This window comes from Melospiza georgiana, chromosome 1 (genome assembly GCF_028018845.1).
Source record: "Melospiza georgiana isolate bMelGeo1 chromosome 1, bMelGeo1.pri, whole genome shotgun sequence".
Lineage (NCBI taxonomy): Eukaryota > Metazoa > Chordata > Aves > Passeriformes > Passerellidae > Melospiza > Melospiza georgiana.
Window position 1 is genome coordinate 68,324,064 of NC_080430.1, and position 19,470 is coordinate 68,343,533.

At 38.5% G+C, this 19,470-nt stretch overlaps 1 protein-coding gene across 1 annotated transcript in view; it reads left to right on the forward strand.

Moving 5' to 3' along the window:
- LOC131082446 (uncharacterized) overlaps positions 1 to 19,470 on the forward strand; it is a 102,912-nt gene that overhangs the window by 47,861 nt on the left and 35,581 nt on the right. The window contains exons 7-10 of the mRNA XM_058022394.1: positions 718 to 942; positions 2,788 to 3,040; positions 6,450 to 6,613; positions 11,710 to 11,869. Of these exons, the coding sequence (XP_057878377.1) occupies positions 718 to 942; positions 2,788 to 3,040; positions 6,450 to 6,613; positions 11,710 to 11,869 (802 nt within the window). The remainder of the gene's footprint in view (positions 1 to 717; positions 943 to 2,787; positions 3,041 to 6,449; positions 6,614 to 11,709; positions 11,870 to 19,470) is intronic.

Consider the following 19,470-nt stretch of genomic DNA (forward strand, 5'->3'; position numbering starts at 1 on the left):
AAATAAGCATAGCAGTTAGAAGTTTTAAAAAGTCAAAGAAGCTACTGTCTTTTCGGCTTTGAATCAGCTGAGAGACTCCAGTTTCTGGGAAACATAATGCCAAGGCTGCATCTTGGCATCTCATTTCCTCCCTCCACCTCCTTTGAAGCACTACAGTAATTAGCTTAAAGGGAAAATCACACCACACTCAGTAGTAGAATCCTTTACAGTGAAAGTTCCGTTCTATTTTCTCTTTTACTTGAAACTAAAGAGGAGTTTTAGCCCACATTGTGTCCTGAAATATTTTGACTGAAGTGCTCTTACCAAATGCCAAAAAGCTGTTCACAGGTTTTCAGTAAAATTAATACTTTTCAGTACAAATATGACAAGTCCTTTTACCATTTTCTCAGAAGGAAAACAAGAGATAAAGTGTTCCTCAGAGAACAATTTGTGAGAAAAATTAAAATAAAAAGGAAACCAAAAGGCTTTTAAAACCTTTGTTTTAAATGTGATTTGTTGTCCTTTTAAAAGTGACAGCACGATGTCTGGGAGGAAGCTACATCCCACCTAGACTGCCATGAAAAAAACCCTTTTTTTTGTTTTTAATGTCAGATGCATTGTTTAATCAAAGTTGTGATCAGAACCTGTGCTACATTATCTGTACAGCAGGACTCTGCAGCTGCTGCTTCTTCTGTGCTTTCAGGAATGACTCTTTGTTTTGTTTCCGTGCATTTCCAGCTGCCGCTCTGCTGCTGCTGCTGATGTGAAGCTGTCCAGGCAGGTTGTGGAGCGTTTCCATTTCGTGGTGTACACGGCCTTTTCAGAGCTGGGAGCCACACGCTGGCGCTCCAGGGACTTCTGGCTGCTTGCACTGCTGGTGGTTGTGCTTTGGTTCCTGAGACTTTACCTGCATTATCTGAGCCAGTGGCTCTTCCTTTGGACCATCTCAGTTCCTGTTGCAAAGTAAGTCCTGCTGCCCTCTTTTCTCGGTAAGGATATTTCTCTAAATAGCTCGATTCAAAGCAGGTTGTTTGCACTATGAGGAGAACTGATGGCTGAGGCTCATGCTGACAGCTCAACACGCAAGCTCTGATAGGAGCCCCTGCAGAAACTGAGAGAACAAGGACTGCATCCAGAGTCCAGTGATCTGATATGCAAATGTGCCTGTCAGGTGAAGGTGTTAGTAATGTAAACTTTACACACAGAACATGACGTGTCCATTTGTGAATCTTGTGTCATGCCTACCTGTCTCCCATCTGAGATACTCAGCAGGTTATGTATCTTGCAGAAGATTAATTTATCACTTTAGATAAAGTATTTCAAAATGCCTAAGGAGTGCACAAAACCGAAGAAGCATTTAAATCATATTTCATGCTACCAAAGTGATCTATGAGTAAAATACTTGTAAGAATTTAACTTTGATATATCAGTTTTGCTGTGAGTACTGCAATGAGTTGACATATTTTAACTGTATAATACATTGACTTTAGCTCAGGAATTAGACTTCTCTAGAGTGTTGCAGTAAAGTCATTGCTTGTCATTACCTGGCATGAAAAAACCCAAAGATGGAGTACCAGTCCACTAGGTGATAAATACCTGACTCTATTCATGTTTCTGTGTGGTAGAGAAGGGTTTTACAGAGCAAAAATGTTCCATCATGCTTAGGAAAGGAAATATTTCTTTGATAAAAACCTGTTTTTTTTCTTTTATTCACCTTAAAGCATCACATAAACCTGAATCAGTCAGTGTGAGCCGGTAACATGTAACTCTCTGACCTATGTCTGATGTGGTAGTGGTATTGATTATTGGCTGAAATTTGAACAAGGTGTCTGAGCAGACTCTGGACAGTGCTGGGTATTGTTAAGGTGGTCTTCTAGATCTTAATGCAAAGCCAGCCATCTCTCACTTCTGGCCTTGCACAGCCCCTGTCAACTTAGCCAGCTGGCGCTAAAACTTCTGGGAGGCCAAGCATCAAGAGTCTGTGAAAACAAAGGGAGCTCAACAGAAGGAAGCAATGCATGAGAGAGTGGTGGTCATGTTCAAAGCCACTAGTCACAGCTGTCCCAGGCAGTCAGCTAGATAAAGGATAATGGTCTCAAGCCAAAATGCCCTGGATCAGCATCCCAGTCTGTAACTGTGTGCCTGAACAATGAGACTGAGCTGAGCACTCCCTAGTCCTACCAAATGTAGTGGTGGCACTCACAAGTAGGGAGCAGAGTGAGAATCAAACCACTTCACCTTTAGTTAGGGGCAGAATTTAAGCCATTTCAATAGGACTGAAATTTTTGCCTCAGATTTCATCATCTGTGTGTAGCTCACAATGCCATGCTGTCCCTGTCTCTTACAGTGCCAGCAAACTTGCTCACGGTATGAGGCTTGCAAATCCCACCATCTCATGGTGGTGGGAGGGACATTTCCAATCACTTTAGGCATGCTGACTTTTAGCTATGTCTTCTACAGCACATTTGCTGCTGTGTGCAGTGCCCAAAGGTGCTGCTGTGCAGACATGGGTGAGCTCCTGGGGCCTGTGCTCATATTGATGGGTCAGGGAGGTAACACCTTCCTATAACCTTTCCTGAACAATCCCTAAAGCCTGGATGAAAACTGAGAGTCAGAGGGGATCCAAGGATGCAGAGACAGGAGGAGGAGGACAAAGCTGTTTTTTTTCTGTCTAGCTTCATAGAGTTTTTGGTCAGTGTTGTGACCCAGATCAGAATGCAACTTTACAATGCAACGCGCCTGATCCTACCTCCTTTCAATGGCTTGCTCAGGAGCACGGACAAACGCTCTCCTTTTGCTTGTTTACAGATTCCAGCTCTTCCCTCACACTGTGGAACTGTGCTACCAGAACTCCTTGCTGCACACCAGTGAAGAGTTGGCCGTGGTTGTGGTGGGACCCCTAACCTTGAACGCAGGGCTGCTTCTCATGGTCCTGATCAGATGGGGCTGTCAGCAGCTGTTTGACTCATTCCCTCCCTTCTTGTCAAAGTTTATCATAGCTATGGGACTATGGACAGTGCTGGACCCCTTGGCAGTGTTTGTAGTGGATTCATTCCTGGGGGTGAGTCACTTAAAATAACTTGGACATGAGAACTTGACGTAGAAGTTTGTTTTATTCAGTGAATCACTGAAAGATATGAAAATCCACCCCTGGCAAAGAAATATGAAAGTTAAAAAGAAATTAAATAATAATGTTATACATTACCTTTTTATTAACAAAATTCCCATCTAATGGAGTCACTGTGTTTCTGCATAAAATTAAGAGTACTGTACAAGCCATATTTGGAGATAAGAAAGTAAATCCACTGCTGGAGTGATTGCATCTGCTTTGAAAAGAATTACTGCAATTTTGGATGTTAATGGGCATGGTTTAATGAGCAATCCTGATTATTAACGCTTCAGATTTTTATAAACATTGAAACAGACAAAATGAAAAACATGGAGGTTATCGTGCACTTCTCTGACATGCAAGGTAGTTAATATAATTTACTGGCACACCTGAAAAGACTTGTGAGATTGAAAGACTGACATCTTTCAGGAGAGAGTTTCATCATATATAAAAACAGGAGAGCAGAGTTCCCAACTCTATCTGTGCCTGTGTATGGGCTGTGTAGCCCAGCTGTTCTTGGGTGGCTGCAGACTTTTATCACATCAAAGATAAAGCCCAGTATCCCAGACCACAAATTTCAAATTTGGGCCTCACTGTGTATCTGACACAGGCTCCTTTCAATGGTTGCGGGATGCTGAGAGCTTTTCAGGGTTGTGGTATTGCTCCTCTTCTGCTCTTGCTGGTCTTTCAAAGTCATCTATGTTTCTGATACTCACTCCAGATGAAGCACTGATCTACAGGTGTTTTGCGGATCAGGTTTTCTCAGGTCTCTTAGTTCTTTGTCATCTAACCTGTGCTCTGCAGGTGATTTTTCACTCTTTACACATTATTTTCCATTGCAGTGGTTTTGAAAATTAAAATTCAGCTCTTCAAGAAATTTGTACTCACTTGAGAGGTAATTGCAATACTTTAAGTATGTGGCAACATTCTGTAGTTTTCACTTGGGCAGCCTGCATTTATTTATTTATTTTTAAATTCCATGATGTAAAATTTGCACAGTATTGAATTTTAATTGTAATTATTCAAATTAAGATTTTTTTTTCCCTAAAAGAAAAAGTTTAATTTCCTCAACAACCAGGCTAGGAACGCTGAAATTTTTAAATGGATTTTTTATCCTCTCTAATACTGGTGTATTAATAAAAACTGGAAGAGAGGACAAGGTCTGCCTTATCTTTCCCACACTTGCATTGAAAAAATCGTTGCCATTGACTTCAGTGGAATTATGCTCAGTTCTACACAGACTGGATTACTTATCAATTTCAAATAGCACTTGGTCAGGGGAAACATGAGATACAAGTAAAATAACTAAAGTGTTAAAAATGCACACACTTCTCTGTACTTCATATTGAAAATTTGGCAGTCTTACTCACTAAGATTATCTTTGGTAGAAACTCATTTGTTCAAATATTACACAATATACTGTATGTATCCTTTCCAAAATGAAACTATATCTCTTACATGTGTTTTCATTATTGCATTTGTAATATTTTTTCTCTTGGCATTCTTTCAGCTGCTATTTCAGATTTGCTTGCCAATCTATTTTAGATCAAGCCTTTTAAAAATACTGTATTGTGGTAATATGAGTTATTTTAGTGCTAGAATGTATTTTAGTATTCAAAATGGCCTTAATACTTATGAAAGATGACAGATAGCCCTGGAGACAAATGTTTCTGTGTTTACTAACTAACGTTTTCTATTGTTAAGGAAAGGCTAGAGAGCAGTTGCATATTTGGGGGGGTTCAAGTCATCATCCAAAATGCTGTGTCAAATGTGTTATTTCAAATTTCATTTACTGTCAGCTTGTAGAAGGATGTTTCAAGGATAAGAAACATTCCCATGCAGTTCAAGTTCCCGTTCTGTCAGAGCTTTCCTGGGACTTCACTCACTTTGTCTGTCTGTGGCTTCCAAAATGCAGTAGACAATAACACCTCCTTGGCCACGTGGATGTGTGTCATTGTGAAAAACAGGAGTCACTGCAAAAGGCTCACATGACCACCACATGTGGTGGTGTGATGAGTACCTGAGAGAGATGTTGACAAATGTTGCTTAAGCTATTTAAAATGAAGACACCTTTCTTGGATCGTGTCTTTGAGGACCACAGAATGTATACAGATTGACAGAGTACCTTTGTTAGAAGAAAAGTATAGAGAAGTAAAGTTCTCCCACACCACTTTTGCTTTGCCAGAGAGAATTTCTTGGATAAGAGAGAAATTTATTCTTTGCCATTCAGACTTTTGCCTCTCTGGAGGAATGTCAGGACATGACTGCTGTGCAGAGGACTTTCCTTGGTAGACAGTAGCTTCAGTAAGAAAGCAGTGGCAGCAGCCAACTGTGGTTTTTTTACAATTTTTTTTTTCCAAGAAGAGAAGATGGGACAGGGAGATAGAAGAGAACCAGAGTATTTAATTATTTTTGTAATAAATATGTGACTTGTCTTTATATGTCATTATCTCCTGGGAACTTCAATTTCCATGACAGAAACCTAGTAGCGCTGCAAAGGGTGAAGAGAGAACAAAATATACTCGAGAGTCACAGTTCTTCAATAACTGTACTTGTAGTTGTCCTTCCCTTTCTATATCCATTCCTTTACTCTGCACATCATTGCCAAGGCAGCCAGAACTTTGCAGGAAGTTATGACACTTCCTAAGGGTTAATCTAGCCAAGTTGCTCAGAAAGGTGCAGATTTCTTGAAGTCTAAAGGTCACAGATCCTCTCTGAATGATGGGCACTGCATGCTCTGGTGGTGCAGTTTCACATCCTTGCAAAATGTGTCAACATGATCTAATATGGATATGGCTGTCGCCGTGTGACTTAAAAAAGGCAAAACTGGAGAGAGGAATTTATTTTAGTTCTGAGCAGTAGAAGACCCATGATATGTAGTTGAATTCTTCTAAACTGATCCAGCAGAGGGCAATAATATGTCAATACAGTAGCTAGTTCTTAAGAACTAGATATGAGGGAAAAAAGATAAAAAAAGGAAAATAATAGGTTTTTGGAAAATAATGAATTCAATATTATGCCTCCTTGGTCATTGCATAAAGGAGAATTTCAGCCTTCTGCCCTGCCACTTGTCCTGAAGTACACTGAGAGATTTCACTTCAAGCATTTTCACTGTGACATGAGTTTTGCTCAATAAGCCACCTCTATATGGTAGATTTTAATTGGACTAAAATAAGCTAGAAAATAGTTTATTTTGCATCCAGTGTTTAATTTCAAATTCTATCTAGCAGACTCGTAAGCTTCAGACTGTGTGCCCCACAAATTACATTTAAATCCTTATTGTACAGAGATTCATGTTCTTTTGTCTCTATAGTCTAATCAGGTGTGACATTTTCCTATGTTGATTTTTTCTCCATGACAGCGGTTTGGGGACAGCGTAGAGAAACCCATTGCTGATGCTGCAAAACTCTACTGGGTGTTTCTAAGAGCTGGGGAGTCAGGAGTTCCTGGTGCCTTAATCACAGTGATGCTTTATATCATCCTGTTCATGATCTCATCCACAGTGTTGTACCTGTATTTTTTAAGGTATGTCTCTTTATCTCATTATTCCCTTAGGAACTTAGGTTCATGCCTCTTCTCCGGTTTGATAAAATAAGGTGACATCAGAAAAGATGTATCAGTGTCACACACCCAGAAGAGACCAGAACTGTAGATAATCAAGGAGGGGTTTACTCCTGCTTAACTTTTAATGCACTGAGATTATGGGCACACCAAGTCTGAGATGGAGTCACTTATTTCCTCAACAGGAACACAATTGATATAATGATTTTTCATAGATTCTAGAAGCCTCTGTTTCTTTGGCTTCAGGCAATTGTGTCTATGAAAGGGCTTAAGCTGTAAAGTGTTTGTACCTTTCGTCTAGGTACTTTGGAAGATGTTGTCTTTACTTTACAAGAAGGGGGTTTGTGAGAAATAGGAACAATTTCAGAAAGCTACGTATGATATGAAGTGCAAAATCTCTGAATCTGCAGTGGCTTCCAGAGCCTTACTGACTTTTGATGATACAGGATTTTTGACTGAGTCATCATGACAAGATTTAATCTAAATAATGTTTCCATGACATAAGCTCATTTTCTAAGCTCAGTTCCTCATGACATTTGGCCAACTATCTTTCTTGCCAGCTTTCTAGTAGAACCATTAGCTGTGCAGTCAATAGGGACAGCTGTGGGGCATTGAAAGTTATTTAGATAGATTGTCAAATATATTGCATGAAAAAGTGTATATTTTTTTATAAGCGGGTTGTTTATAATGCAGCAGGGATTTTGTGCTGGCCTTCAATTCACCCAGTGATGAACATTGGCAAGCACCAATAAAAAGCCATGTGCAAAGGCAAAATGTAGGCAGGTGTAAGAACAGAAAATCTCACATGCACCCTCCACCTTACTGTATCACGCCTCAGTCCCCCTTCCACAAACTCTGTTGCAGCAGGCAGAAAAAGATAAATGGCAATCTAAATTTCTGCAAAGTATTTCCGAGCTCCGACATTCCTGGAAGCTGTACACAACTCCAATGTACTGGCAGTCTAGTTAATTAGTTTTTGAGACGTTAATGCCTTCTTAATCATTGACTTAATAGTTTTGAATAGCTTCGTAAGTTTTAGCTGCTGTCGTTTATTACTCAGGAAAATTAATTTAAATTAAAACATTTGTAAGGCAGGTTTTTATGAGAATATTACCAACATCTTCATTGTCTGGGGAACAGGTGCAAGATCATCAAAGGTATCTTTCCTTCTGGATCAATTTTCCTGTAATGTTTTCCAATAAAGGGGTGGGGGAATAATGTTACTAGGGGGAAAAAAGTTGTCTTAGCACAACACATTTTAAAAATGATTCATAGCAAAGTACAAAAGCAAAGGGAAGATAACAAAATCTGTTACAGTGCATAAGGTCTTTGAAGTTCTTTGCTTGATAACAAAAGGAAACATTTTGAATACTGGAGTCTGTGCTGTGTAAAGTTATATAATGAGCTTCAGCAATTGTATCAAGTGTCTCTTCCTTGAACATCTACAGCCAACACCATGGGAAACTTGGACCTAGGTAGGACTCTTGAGGAGCACACTGTTAGCCTAATAAAGATAGAATTAAAACCTTTTAAAATACTGTTAAGGACAACACCTCTGCATTTCATAACACTATTTCCTGAATGTGGACATAACAGCATTTGTTTTCAAAAGAGAATAGGTAAAACTATACTGCCAGGGCAGTAGCATCCCTTTGTGTGAATATTTCTCATATGTCATGTCTCAAATACATTCAAGTGGAATGTTGCTCAGCACAGAAAACATATATTTTAAATAAGCATCCACCACATTTTTCTCTTGGAAGGTGAACCAATATAAATATTGAGGGATACCTTCTGTGCCTGAAGACTCCAATACACAGGGGAGACTTTGGCTGTTGGATGGAGGAGGTGGTGCTGTTTATTGGATTACTCAGCAGTTTGCCATTGAAGTGAAGGGTTTTGACAGTGTGTAAAAGAAGGGATAAGAACACTGAACCCACAATACCACCAAAACATGCAGGGGAAATGTCTGTGTCTGCCACAGCTAGAAAACTTCATGGCAGCACTGGTGAACAGCTAGGAAGCTAATGAAATAATGGGCAGGGGTTAAGTAGCATCTACTTGTGTCTTTATCAACCAAAATACCTCAATAAATCTGATTCCCCATGCTTGTCTTGGGAATCTGTACTACAACTAGCATGGAGAGATATTCTAATTACTTTTTTGAACCATGAAGAGGCATTGGTTGCAATTTCTTCCTTTTAATTCTACCAGATATTAGAAACAGACAGGAGTTTGTTGGTGAAATGTTTTCTGCACTGTGAGAAAATGCAGACCCGTCTGAAAAAAAAAAGTGTCTGTGGAAAGCATCTGAATTTCCTGGTATTGAAACATTTTTCAGGGAAAAGCTTCAGAAATCTACATGTTTCAGTGTTAATAGCAAAACTGGTTTTGTATTTTCAATGGTGGTTTTCCAAAAAAGGATAAGAAAGGCTCAAGCTAAGATGGAATAAATTGTTTTAAACCACTAAAACTACCCTTTAATTTTTGGTTTGTGTAATTCTTAGAAAAGCCCATTTTTTAATTAGACTCTTGGTAGGAAATAATTTCAATGTTTTCGGTTTTTTCTGATAGGTAAATAAATGAACCTGTAGACTATTATATTGGTTCTCATATGTCTAGAAAACATAAGCTGTGTTTTGTTCTTTCTATTGTATTAGCAATAAAAATAACTACTCTCATGCTTATAACAAGGTATGTTAAAGTATAAGAAGTGTTTTATTAGTTTTCATGCCAAAGAAAAGAAATTAAAGCAGGTAACAGGAGCAGGCTGAGTACTTTTGGACAAAAGGAACGAAGCTGAAAGACCGGCTTCATGATTCTTAATTAATTCAAAGTTAATTATATTGTTTATAACCATGTGCTTAAAATCTTCATATAGAAAATGTTTATGGCAGCAAATAGACAGTAATTTAACTACATTAAATTTTACTTAATTTGAAATAAGAATGTTGCATTAAGTGAGCTTAAATAAATGGCAAGGTCTTTCTCTTGTTTAGCAAGACAAGTGGCAAACAATTTAAACTGCTGACCTGGAATGTCAAACACAAACACCATGGAGTAATATTGCTTCAACATAAGCAGAAGGTCAGAAAGTCCACCAGTTTAATTGCTAGTATTTCAACCAAGCACAAGACAATTCTAAACTATGAGTCAGTTCTTCCAAAAATACATGTATTGCATTGAAAGAATATCTGATGTTGATCCAGAGATTAAGAGAAAAACTTTTAATTTAAAAATACTGTGGAGTTTGGTAAATTATTACATAAAGGGTATTAGTTATTTATAAAAAATAATCTCTTCTGTAGTGTGTTACTACTTTAGTGCCCTACTCTGCTTTAGCACTGATTTGTATTTCACACATGTAGAGCATTTTCTATTATTTCTTGATAGCCAGTTTGTTTATATTCCCAGACTACCTACATCTTGATTAGATGATCTTCCCTCTACTCTCCCCTTTTGATAAGAGAATCCCAAAATGGCATCTTGGAAACTACAGCAAATTTAGGGCTGCAGCTTCAAAAAAGAATGTTTCAAAAAAGAAGGGTGGGGAAAAAAGTACAGAGAGAACCTTTGCAGCAAAGCCTGAGATATAAATTCTTAATCTGATGTTGAGTCAGGCTGCCAGATTTTGGGATCAGAATAGCTACTTCATCACAGAAACTCTTGGATATGGTCCTTGACCCTGAGGTACACATTCCCCTTTGAAGAGAGAGCTAAAGCTCCTCCCGAGATCAGGTTGAAAAATCGTCTGTTGGTGCATCTCTTTATTTCTCTTCCATGCTAAATCTCAGCTGTGGGAAAAACTAACTTATTGAGTGTTCTGCTCTGCACTTTCTGTGAGCACTCTGAGGTGTGATGTAGGGCTGATGTAAATGTGATCTTCATTCTGGTTTAGCTGAGCAATCTTCTGCCTCTGCCAGGCACACGTGTTCTTCACCACATACAGGCCAACACAAGGCCCAAGGATAAGGACCAGCCACAAGAACTGTCACTGGTGCTGCTGTACGTAGGAAGGGTGACAATTCAGAGGGTCTAAGGCCTTATGCCTGTGCTTCATCTCCCACCTGCTAAGAAATGAAGGATCTAAACAGCTCCACAGAAATCCAGGCATTTTGTTGGTTGCAGTGCCACAGCAATCCATGCACTTCTCATGATTACCCAGCCAGTCTATGGGAAGGACAAAAATACTGAAATTGACACCAAGAAACAGCTGAATTGGAGTAAAGTATTATCTTGGAAAATGGTGCAAAAGAAAAGACCTCTGTTCAATATCCAAAACTCAGATTCCAGACTTTCTGATTTCTCTTTTCTGAATCCCTGTTTTTGGAATAAAAGTAGAATGAGAAAGAGATTAATTGAAGACGATCCATTTGGACAAAGCAGCAGTGTTTTGATGTTTTAAAGTTCAATTTAGGCTAAAAATGTGACACCAGCTTTTTCCAAAAGCTGCCCAATATTTCTTGGTTTCACCTACATCAAGAAATGCCACACAGCAAGCCTTTCTTGTGGTAGAAAATTTTACTGCGTAGTGCTTAGTCAATTCCTTACCACAGAACAGAAATGTCACAGAAAAACAAAGCCAACAAATGAAATGAACTTTTCTAACATCAACAGAAGTTTAGATTGTATAGGCTTTAGGCTTGGGGTTGAAAAAAACGGTTCCCTTCTATATGATGTGGTTTGCCCATTATTGAACCCTGGCACAGTAGGACTTCCATTCATGTCTAACGATGCTACTGGAACTAGTTACCCAGCCCAGTGCTGAGGACAGACATTAGACATTTCTGAAGAGAAGGCAGATCAGGATCTTGTTGGGAAGTCAATATGTTTAAATAATTAAATTAAATTGCTGCTTCCATTTATGTGCTTTGATTCAGGTACTGTAAATTCTCCAGAGGGCTGTGGAGGGCTGTATGTTGGAGAACTTCTTACCCATGGGCAGAGACCATAGTCATGAAGGGAAAACCAAAACATAAGTCTACAAAAGAATGACCTTTTTTTTTTTTCCATTGAGAGTCTTTTTAAAGATGAACCAAATATGTTATTTCTATCTTTAGGCTACATAGCGAAGGTTGGCTGTTGGATGTATTTCGACGCATCCATGGTGAGGAAGGCACATTCTTTGTTCCACTGGACTTGGAGATTTCCATCCAGGAGCTGAGCTACATTATGAAGAGGGCTGAGCAGTGGAGAGGAATCAATGGTGAAAGACGGATGGTGAGTGGTGAACAGTCTCCAAAAAGAGTCTGTGGTCCAAATTAATTCTCTGCATGTCTTAGTGTTATTCAAAAGAATCTACATATTGGAAAATTATTCTTAGGGTGCTTCATTGAATAGAGAAGCTAAGAAGCAGCATGTTCACGAGAATTTTGTGACATTTCATGTGCATTGCCTGAACATCCTGAGGGGTTACAATCTGCTTAGCAACCAAAGACTTAGAGGCATCACGATGTCAAAAATTATCTGTGCTATCTGATGGTCCTTGACTGGCTCTTAGAGACTTCCTACTGGTTTAAATATCAGTATCATCCCAGATAATTTCTCAGCCAGCTCAGCAAACTGAGTATTTCCATGAAAAAGTAGAATTCATTCCTTAAGAGGGCTTGGGTGAGGCTAGCCTGAGAAGGGGGTGTGAATTTGGTCTGTCAGATATGAGAGCCACACTCTTCTCCCTGGCCCTTTTCCTCCAAGATTTCCCAGAAGAGTGGGCTAAGCTGGAAATCTGCAGGGAAAGGTACTCTGCTTTGGTTATCAAAATAATTCCTTTTTCTTCTCCATTAAGCCCATATCTTGTAGTCCCATTTAAAGACCTTAACCTGTGATGTATAGGAGATACATTCTCTATTTGCAAAGTGTCCTTTGGGGGGGATGTCATCCACAGATGAGGCTTCTGGTCATAATTGCTTTCAGAGAATTGGAAATAGAAGAAGTAACGTGGTCAGTAGTCTCTGAGGGACATTGTCTTCCTTCCTTCCTTGCTTTCTAGCCTTGCTTCAGTGTTATTAATTCCCACAGGACTAATTTAAGAACTAGCTCTTGGACAATTGGTAAAGTGCTCATCTCTTTGATCTATATATCTGTGAATGCCTCTGTGTACAATGCTTTGTTTGGTAACTCTCCTGCTTCAATGTAAAAAAGAACAGATTCCCCGATAGGAAGGAAATTAGTCCTCTTAAGCCTGTATGAGTTGTTTTGTTTTTCTTTTCTAACCCTCTGGAACAAGGGACTTAAGATTAGGGTCTGCAGGTTTTTCAAATCTCTATAACTACCTCTGAAAGATCAGCAGTTTATATAAATATATAGCCTCAGTTGTCACTGTTATAAACATCTGCCACAGCTGTAATTATTTTCCAGTTTTTTTTTTCCTGTGATGACAGTTTGGACCCTGAAAGGAAAAACTGAATGAAAAAGCAGATACTCAGTAAGCTTAATTTTTGTGGGAAAGTGCAGAGCAGCGCATAGTATTTCAGCAGAGGGGAGGGAAAAGGTTTGAAAGAGTGAACGTGCTTCTACAACCACCTGCCTCAGACATTCCCACTTTTTGTAGATATAGAACTTATTTTGTCTTTCCCAGTAGGTAAAATAACTTTTTTTTTTCACTTTAAAACTTTCTGCAATAAGTCAAAGTATTATCACTGACAATTGGTTTCTATTATCTTTGTTACAAATTAAGTAAGAAACAAAGAATACATGTAGTGGACCTAATTTTGCATGCCAGGATCACCAATGGCATTTGGAAAAAGGGGCAGATGAGGAAACTGCAAACTGCATTTCTAAGTACTTAATAAATTTCTAATGATATTTCCAGCATATAATTTCTTGCAGCAGAACAGCAAGGGCTGGATAAGGTGAACAAGAAAAGAAAAGAAAAAAAAAAAAAAAAAAAAAAAAAAAAAAAAAAACACCCCAAAAAAAAAAGAAGGGTAGGAGTAAAGGAAGAATTGTGGGGGTAAAGACAAATGGAAACGAATGGAAAAAGAAATTACTTCTCTGTATACAGGTAGTCTGTACCTGAATGGAGGAAACCTGAAGGGGTTGTCCACTAATTCAAGGGACAGGACACTGAAAGGCATGACCCATAGCTATAGAAACGTGTAAGTGCCTAGTTTTACTCCCAGTATGCAGCCTAGCATGCATGAAAGGCCACATTGAAATGTGAAATCTTAGTCTGAGATCCTTTAAAATGGGCCCAGCCTCACCTGGATCCAGCACCTCAGATGGTGCAGTCAGAGTAGAGGGAAGAATCCCAATGTCTCACAGGGAGCAGCACACACTTCATTCAACAATGGAAAGTGATGCATGGTTTTGTCTCTGCTAAAGCCCTAAGTTTCTGGTTGCTATTCTGTCTACATCTGCATGAATTTCATGCCTTTTCCTTGATGTCACCTCTAACCAAAACCCAGGCTGTGACAGTGTTAAACATTCCTGTTCTCTGGGGGACACACTGGTGCAGACTATATGAAGTGAGAAGATATAAGCAATGTAGAAGGAGCACAGGAATTTACATCTCTGGCATATCTAGAGATGATCTCTACCATTTTCTTCAGTGGTCACGGGATCTCCCTCCCAATGGGGAAAATTTGTGATTGGAGACTAGTGCTCAAAAGTCCTGAATTATCGGTAAAAAACACAAATACTGTGAAAAAAGAACAAGTCTTCAAAATTAAAAATCTTTCCCATCTCATCCCCCCCCCTTTTTTTTTTTGGTATTATTTTGATGAAAAAGGCAACCATCAAAGGAAGTGTTGTTAGCTCTTTACAAATCTAGTTTTGCAATAAAAACTAGCTCCATTCCACAAATATGTTCTCCACATGGAGCAAGAGTGGGAGCTGCATTTGCAGGTCCTTTTGTGCTCTTAGGCATTGCAGATACGGAAAGACCCTTTTTTCTGCCATAGATTTGCATAAGGTATTTATCTTGTCCCTTTCTTTTTGTATGTCTAATTGTACAAAGTAATCAGTATGGAAGACACATCACTAGGTCTTATTGCGTGCATTATTAATGTGTTAATTTTTAAATAAAATACGAAATTAACTGTGAACAATTTTTATAAAGGGAAGCATGAGACTGCCATATCTTACATCACTCCATATAAAAAATATATTTTAAATGGAGGTCATTCAAGTAAATAGTCAGTCAAACCTTCTGGAAAAAATAGGTCCACATTTTTGCAATATTTTCTTGCTATTAACCATGTGCTTCTCATTTTTATTCGCTGGATTAAAAATTGCCCCATAAATGGGTATTTTATAATATGCTTAATTTCCTTTTATTAAATTGATAAATGCAGCAGCAGAGGACACATTTACAATATGATGAGAATTTAAGGTTATTGCATTTTATAATTTTTATATTGTTCAGAGGAGTGATTTGTCATTTGTGGAATGATATCCACATCCCTGCCATCATTTCAAAGCATTTTCAGTCTTTCTTTTGATAGGAGAAAGGTCACTTTCTGTAGACCAGGAAGACATCAGTCTATTAAACTAATTTGCCTACATGCAAATTTTGTCATTTTTACCTCATTAACTATTTATCATAGAGTAAAAAAATATATATATTCATGAAGGGGCAGCTAACAGCCTGATGGAGCTGGAACTAATATTTTGCAACTCTAATGATTTTTTGCATCCTTAATTAGATAGCATAAGGTTGATATGATTAGGTCAGGATGTAGTGTTTTTCATTAAAATACATTTTAGAAGCTGTATTCATAATCTGCCCTTGCAATTAAATAATGAGCCTATGAGTTTAATATTATCGACCCAATTATTATCTCACAGAAAAGTATACCTTTAATAAATTTGTGCCGTAGGACCTTCATTAGCAACAAAAAGAATTATATTTCCAGGTACACAGATTACACGGCCACAATCACATTTACGTAGTGGTTGGGAAGGCACTGTGCAGGCAGAGCCACCGTAGCCCTGTACCTCAGAGAAAGGCCCTTGATTATTCTGGAAAAAGCCATTTACAATGCCTTTAATGAGGAAAGATGCAAAGAAGTAAAAATGCCACCTAGAGAGGCAAGCAGAAACATTTCTAGAAACAAACATGTGCTGAAGCAGCGTTCTGTGCACCAGTGCCAGGAGGAAGCCTGGGCCCCCATTCCTCCATTCCTGTTACAAACATGAATATTTGCTGATCTTTTATTAGAGGCAGTCATGTGGTAAATGTGTGTCAGATTCTAGAACTGGTAAAATCAGGAGCAGTGGCAGACTGGAATATTTTAATCTGCTGTTGTTAGCAGATCAGTGATGAGGGCAGGACCCTGGATTTTAGCCAAGAATTTCCTTTTCTTTCTAGAACTGATAAAAGTGGCAGTGTCTTTCTGTCCTCACCGAGTAATTGCTTTTCCAGTGTTAAGTAATAGTTTAGAGTCAAGGTATGAGGAGGGGTTTTCTTTTGTCTAAACAAATAAGAATTAAAAAAAAAAAAAACAAAAAAACAACCCAAAAAAAAAAAAGAGGGGGGAAGTATTTCTAGTAAAACAGCTGACCAGAGATGGTCTTTTAAGTGGGATCTATTGTGATCTGGTTGTTAGGTGTGCATCAGTTTGGTCACGTCTAAAGCCTCTGAACTATTTATCAGGTCAGTTGCTATTAGCAGTAATAAATAGGAATAAATATGGCCCTTAGAGATTGTTGCTGGACTTAGCCCTCAAAGTACCCTGCTTGCAGTGGGACTTTTTATGTAGTAATACTAACGATGAGAAAAGTTGTGCAAGTAGTAAGCTGAAACAAAACTGCACACCAAGCGCAGGCCCAAAATATTGGCACATGAGGAGATTTTCTGGAAAAAAAAATGCAAGGTCTGTAGGCAAGAAGATAATGTGAAACTTACACTTGAAATAAAGCCTGATGCACTGCAAAATTATTTTAATGAGACTAGGGCTAATTTTCTAATTTTAAAATGATATTATAGCAAACCATAAAAAATTACCCAGCAGTAGATTTTTGAAAGGAAAATATATTTGTAATTATCTTGAACACACAAGATTACTTCAGGGCCTATTATCGACACAATTTTTGGTACCACTTTACACTAATTTGCATTTATTACTCTCAGGCCAACTATTAATATGTTAATAAATAAGTCATTAATACTTGTTATTTAATTGCTATCTATTTATTCCTGTTCAATAATGCATTAATTACTTGTGAATAGTTGAGGGCAAAATTCTGCCCTTGCTAGTGGAATCAACACTGGCAGGAAAGGAAACTGATGTTGGATGTGGCAGCATTGCAAGGGCTGCTGGAGAGCAAGTCTTTTAACTCATTTAGCACAAGGGGGTTAATTTTGATTTTGTCTTAGAGGAGGCTTCATGAGCTTCCAGTCTGTGCTGCAGCAAAGCTTCTGGACCACAGGTGGAGGCTGACGAAGGCAGGTGGTATCACACCTGAGGCTGCTGCAATTTGTCTCTTGTTTTGGTCCTGGTCTTACTCCAACACTGGAGTTTGGAGCTTGCTTGCACATATAAGATAATGGATAAAGAGAAGGGAAGGGCAAAAATTGAAGTTATCTGAAAGCCAGCTCTATGCGGGAGAAAGGGTGGCACATAGTGTGTAGTAAGATATGGAACTAGGTACAATGCTTTCTTGCTGTTGGATATTAGAAAGAGAAAAAGTAGAATCCCCAACTGTGCTCTAATTCAAAATCCCAGATTTGTGCTCTCCGGATCCCCTTGTATAACTTGACTGTAGTGTAGATCAAAAAAACCTGAAAAATACACTGACATCATAATTGGTATATGTTCTGTTTGAAGGTTTAGCACTACTCTGAGTGTGACTTCTGGATTTTTTTTGATGAAAAAAATGGTGAGACCAGGCTAAATTTTGAACAAGAACACCAACCTGGTTTTGTGACTAACAGATCTGTTCATCTTAAATTTGATCTTTTCAGAGTTGTAGGGTTAATTTTTCCCATGAACACAAACACAAATTTTGCTGTTGCTTTTCAGGAAGACAAATTTCCAAAAGACAGGTAAAAAGTTGCAGGGATATTTTGACTTAAAATAAAAAAATGGTTGAGGAAATGTGCTGGAAGGGATAATACCCTAGTACAGACTGTGGAGGCCTTAAGGAAAAGTCAGAAAGCACAAGGCAGTAATAGGAGAAAAGAAACAGAAGTGGTTCAGGAATTTCTGCAGAAGACAGAATCATGCCAAAGAAAAGAGAAAGAAACTGAGAAATGCAAGGTATGAGAAGTTGGTTGGAAAGTACAGCTATACAAGATAACTATAATCATGGTTCTGTAGAACTCTTCTCAAATTGCTGATTTAGGTACCATTGATCTGCAAATGCAGACAGGAAGACGTTGAGAAAGCAGAAGTACAGAAAATGTAAATTTTTTTTTTACTTATTCACTCTTCTGTTTCCAAACTTTTTTTCACTTTGAGCTATACCTTATATATAAAAATATCTCATGTACACTGTATTATATGTTTAAGAAATAGGAAATGGCTGACATCACTCAAGCTGCTGCTCATAAGGTCTAATAATTTTAATCTGTGGTTTCTTTTCCCCAAACTACTTTCAGCGATCTTTTAGAACATTAGCGTTTTGCAAGTTTACAATTAGATTTCTTCATCCTAACCTTAACCCATACTGCAAAAAATTTTGGAGCTGCTAACTGGAGCTCTCACTACAACGTCTCCCACAATTTAAATTGTATGGAGAATAAAAACTTCTATGCTGTAAGCATAGCATAGGAGAGTAAAAAGCAGTAGCAAAGCTGATTGTGAGCCTATCCAGAAAAATTTGCAGTATTATAGAATTTATTTCCTTACATGCCAGTATGAATAAATCACTGTGTTGATCTGGGGTAATGCACAGTTGTTACAGCCAGTACAAGCAAACTACCCTGCTAGTGCAGAACAATGCAGCTCAGCACGTTAAGGTGACATGTAATCACCTGTCTGCTGTAGAAATTGCAGGAGGAGAACCTCGACCCCTTGCAGTCAACAGCAAAACTTGCACTGACTTTATTAGGGCCAGAATTTCCATCTATCTGTGTGAGCAAAGGGGAGGGGAGGAAATAGGGCCGTGTCTCACTGAAATTCTTTGTGATCTGTGTGTGTAAGGTCAGATTCTCATTTGGGATAACTTATTGAAGGCAGTGTCTGTATTTTTTTTAAAGATTAAATGGAGATTGAAAGTCAGAGATGAGCAGAGGGAAGGCTCAGCCCAGTAATGGGATGTTACAGAAAACAGAGCAAAATGTAAGGTCAGAAAAGAGCGTAGCACTCTCTTGCCTCTTAGGTTTAAACCAAAATGATTTCTGTATGAAAAGACAAGGCCTTGAACTGTGTAGGATTGAAATGGCCATATGGTTCTGAAGCACTTTGCTCTCTATTCCTTTAGAGTATTTAGTCCATAGGGAGTGGTGGGTGAAAACAAGAAAGGGGGGGAGATGCAGATTCTCGGAAACATCTGGAACAGCCAAATATGCTGACCGTACCCAGGCATGCCATTAAACCTCACAACTGTTGATTAGTAATTCGTCAGAAAGGGTACAAGTGCAAGCTTTGGGAAACAAGGTAATGCAGTCTAGGTAAAGGAAAACCTTCTTTTGCCTGTGTGGATAGGTCTAACGAGTGGAACTGCTTAAACAGATGTGCACACAAAAAGAGGCCTTGTAATAAATTATAACAATGGTAGAACAGATATAATCAACAAGTAAACTAATGGAAACAGCATTAGAAATTGAGCTGTTAGAGTAACACTGCACAGCACTTGTTTGATTCCATGTTGTATCCCATCTTAAAGAGAAAAAATAACTAAAATGAAGAGAAAATGGGGATTAAAACCCCCACATC